Source organism: Pygoscelis adeliae, unplaced genomic scaffold (assembly GCF_000699105.1).
Source record: "Pygoscelis adeliae isolate BGI_AS28 unplaced genomic scaffold, ASM69910v1 Scaffold106, whole genome shotgun sequence".
In the NCBI taxonomy this organism is placed as follows: Eukaryota; Metazoa; Chordata; class Aves; order Sphenisciformes; family Spheniscidae; genus Pygoscelis; species Pygoscelis adeliae.
Window position 1 is genome coordinate 4,206,448 of NW_008824939.1, and position 3,011 is coordinate 4,209,458.

The 3,011-nt window shown below is 34.2% G+C and overlaps 1 protein-coding gene across 5 annotated transcripts in view; it reads left to right on the forward strand.

Moving 5' to 3' along the window:
- UBR3 (ubiquitin protein ligase E3 component n-recognin 3 (putative)) overlaps nucleotides 1-2,716 on the forward strand; it is a 116,070-nt gene extending 113,354 nt beyond the window's left edge. For all 5 annotated transcript variants that reach the window (XM_009325426.1, XM_009325427.1, XM_009325428.1 and 2 more), the window contains one exon: nucleotides 261-2,716. In XM_009325426.1, the coding sequence (XP_009323701.1) occupies nucleotides 261-378 (118 nt within the window). In that variant the 3' untranslated portion in view covers nucleotides 379-2,716. The remainder of the gene's footprint in view (nucleotides 1-260) is intronic.
- Nucleotides 2,717-3,011: the final 295 nt, after the last annotated feature.

Sequence of the window (3,011 nt, forward strand, 5' to 3'; positions counted from 1 at the left end):
AAGGAGTGTAGCTTCCAAGCTGCACATGCCTGAGAGAACAAGAGATGTTTTCTGGATTCTGCTATCCAAGAGGGAGGAAGGGAAGTCCCAGCAGTTATCTCATTAAAAGCAAAATCGAAAGCCTCTCACCAATGAAAGTGCAAGCTTCCCCTGGGAAAAAAGTTGTATGATTATCGTGTGTTGATTATATAATGAAGCAGTTTTCCATTTATTTGGCGTATTAACAATTTCCCCCCCCCCCTTTTTTTTTCCTTCTACAGGCGTGGTAAACCTCTCTACATATGCAAAGAAAGATACAAAGTGCTTGAGCAGCAGTGGGTGTCTCATACTTTTGATCATATCAATAAAAGATGGGGGCCACATTATAATGGCTTGTAAATCAGCATCATCACCTACACACCATATCATTGCTGTTACCATGAATGAATGCGTCTTGACTGACAATAGCTTTAATTGTATGGGAGTTTAGCTCTTTGGCTCGGGGTGGAGTGGGGTATGGGCATAAAAGGGAAATGGAACTTTGTCAACATGTGAAATTTTTGCAAAATTAGCTGCTGTTGCTACTAAATAATGATACAGTAATTTGCAATTAAATTCTCAAAATGGTGTGAGCAATCTGATTGCACTCAGTAGTCCATTTTTCTTTTGTTTTTTAAAGCCCGTTATTGTTAAGAAGCACAAATTTTACTTACAGTTGTTTAGAGGCTCCAGGGATAGCTGTCAGGTTTTTATTTTTCTCTGTGTGGAGTTGAGTTTTTAGCAATTTTTGCTGAAACGGTGTATGTGTCTACTACATCTACTAAATATGTTGGATAAAATTTCTTTGCCTTTTTTGTGTTGGTTTGAGGTTTTTGCTTGATATGCATTTGTAATTTCGCAGGATTTGTAAAACGATTGTGAGACTGCATGGTAACAATTGGTCTGAAAGCTGACTTTTAAAGAGTATTTCACTTATCATGAGAAGTCTATTGAAATATTTCAGGCATTACTGAAAACATATGCATTCTCAGGAATTTCATATTTTTTTTCTCCATAAATAAGTGAAATAGCTGTAAATTAGGTATCTTATTGCTCTTAATGTAATCCAGAACACATATTCTTTCTCTTCTTTTTTCTCTTTTCCAGAAAGATTTTTTTCCATATCAATTGAATAAACTGTTAGTGGTAACACATACAGAAATTGCTGTATGTGGAGAATTTGTATGCGCCCAACATAGCACATCCCAGTTACAAGCATAAAAACCATAAGCCTGCCTGTCATTTCAAACCAGATGTATGTTTCAGAATGATTGGATTGGAAATGTGCAGGCTATTCTGCAAATGAAACATAATTTTGTATCTTTCCTGTCGTTTCAGGAGGTTCCTCTATATTGTATTTGTTTAGAGTAATCACTGTTCTTTCTGCTTGGTTTCCTAAAAAGGAAAAAAAACCCCACTCAACAGAGGTAGCCTAGATGAACAACCAATGCATGTGCAGCCTCATTGGATGGATGCCAAAACAGTGTATGCTTAGAGGGCTAAAAAAATTGATGAGAACAGGCATGACTGGGCTAAACCCCGCGGTGTAAGTACGTAGGAAAGACTATAGTTAAACTACTGGTATGTAATATATTGCTACTAATGTTTTTCACAAGTGTTGGACATTGTTGGCTATTTCATACAGTACTACCAAGCAGTTCCTGGTAGCTTTGACTTTCATAGCTTGTGTGTAAAATAAAATTTGTATGTGTAAAATAAAAACATCTTATGATAAAACCACATATACAATGAAAACAGTTGCCCACTGGAAGTCATTATCTAGTGAAAAGTGTATAGGGGAAATAAAATGACTGTATAGCAATCAAGGAGAATGGACAGGAGGAAAAGTAAGTAAATACAATGAGTTTTTCTGGATACCTACAATTCAAAAAAACCCCACAATAAAGGATATTGGTTTTTATACATGCATATAAATATATATATATTTCAAAAGTATTACAGTACTTCCTGTAAGATTAGAATTACTCTGTTTCACCAACTAAATGGCAATGTCTTTTCCAAAATATTACTTTTTTGATACTGTATTATAAGTTCTGCCTGTAATATTTTTGCATTGCTCATTATGAATATCAGGCCATTTTGTAAGTGTGGTTAAAGAGCAAAAAGATTCTTTACATCTCCAGCATAACATTATTACAGGGCTCATGAACTTGAGTAATCTGTAGTTTGAAGCTCCAATGCTATATTTACAAGAGATAATGTATCCAGAATTTGATTACTGTGTTTTATTTAAAATGGAATGTTCTCTGGTTGTGCATATGGATGTGAAGTAAAACTATTAGCCTTAACTTTAACATTTGGGTATTTCATAGTGTTTATTTTAGTACTGGTGAATTAGTTACCAGTCAATTTAAAAACAACAACAACAACAAAATTACTTGGTTGAAAAAATGTACTTGAATATCCTTGCATGCTGCTAAACAAGAATTTTGATTTACCCCATAACTTTTTTAATCCTACTTTATTAAGCTAACCTTGAAAAATAACAGGTCCAAACTAGAGTGGTGTGTGCGTGTATTACTCAAATGTTCTGGTGTGATATCCTGTATGAATGATCACTTAAGTACAGTACATTACTGTAGAATCTAAATCAATCTTTATAACACATCAGAAGAGTATAAAACTAGGAATACAGTAATCGACATTGTAAGATATGTTAATAAAAGTCTACTGTCAATCTGTGTGTTTGTGAAATTTTTTCTGTCTACCCCAGTCATCCAAAATGTAATTATTACTGAATTCCACCCAATAGCCAGGCAGTTATTTACATGTCAGAAGCTTATGCATGCAAAGTACTTTGCATAGAGAGTAAATCTGGTATGTTTTTTTCTTTTTGTTGCTTACACACAGTCATGTATTTTGAATTAGTAATTTGGATTATTTTACTCATAACTATACCACTTAAAGTTGTGCTTAATTTTATGCCAGCTATTGCAGCATTGCTGCTGCAAACTGCTAAAATTAAAATGCTG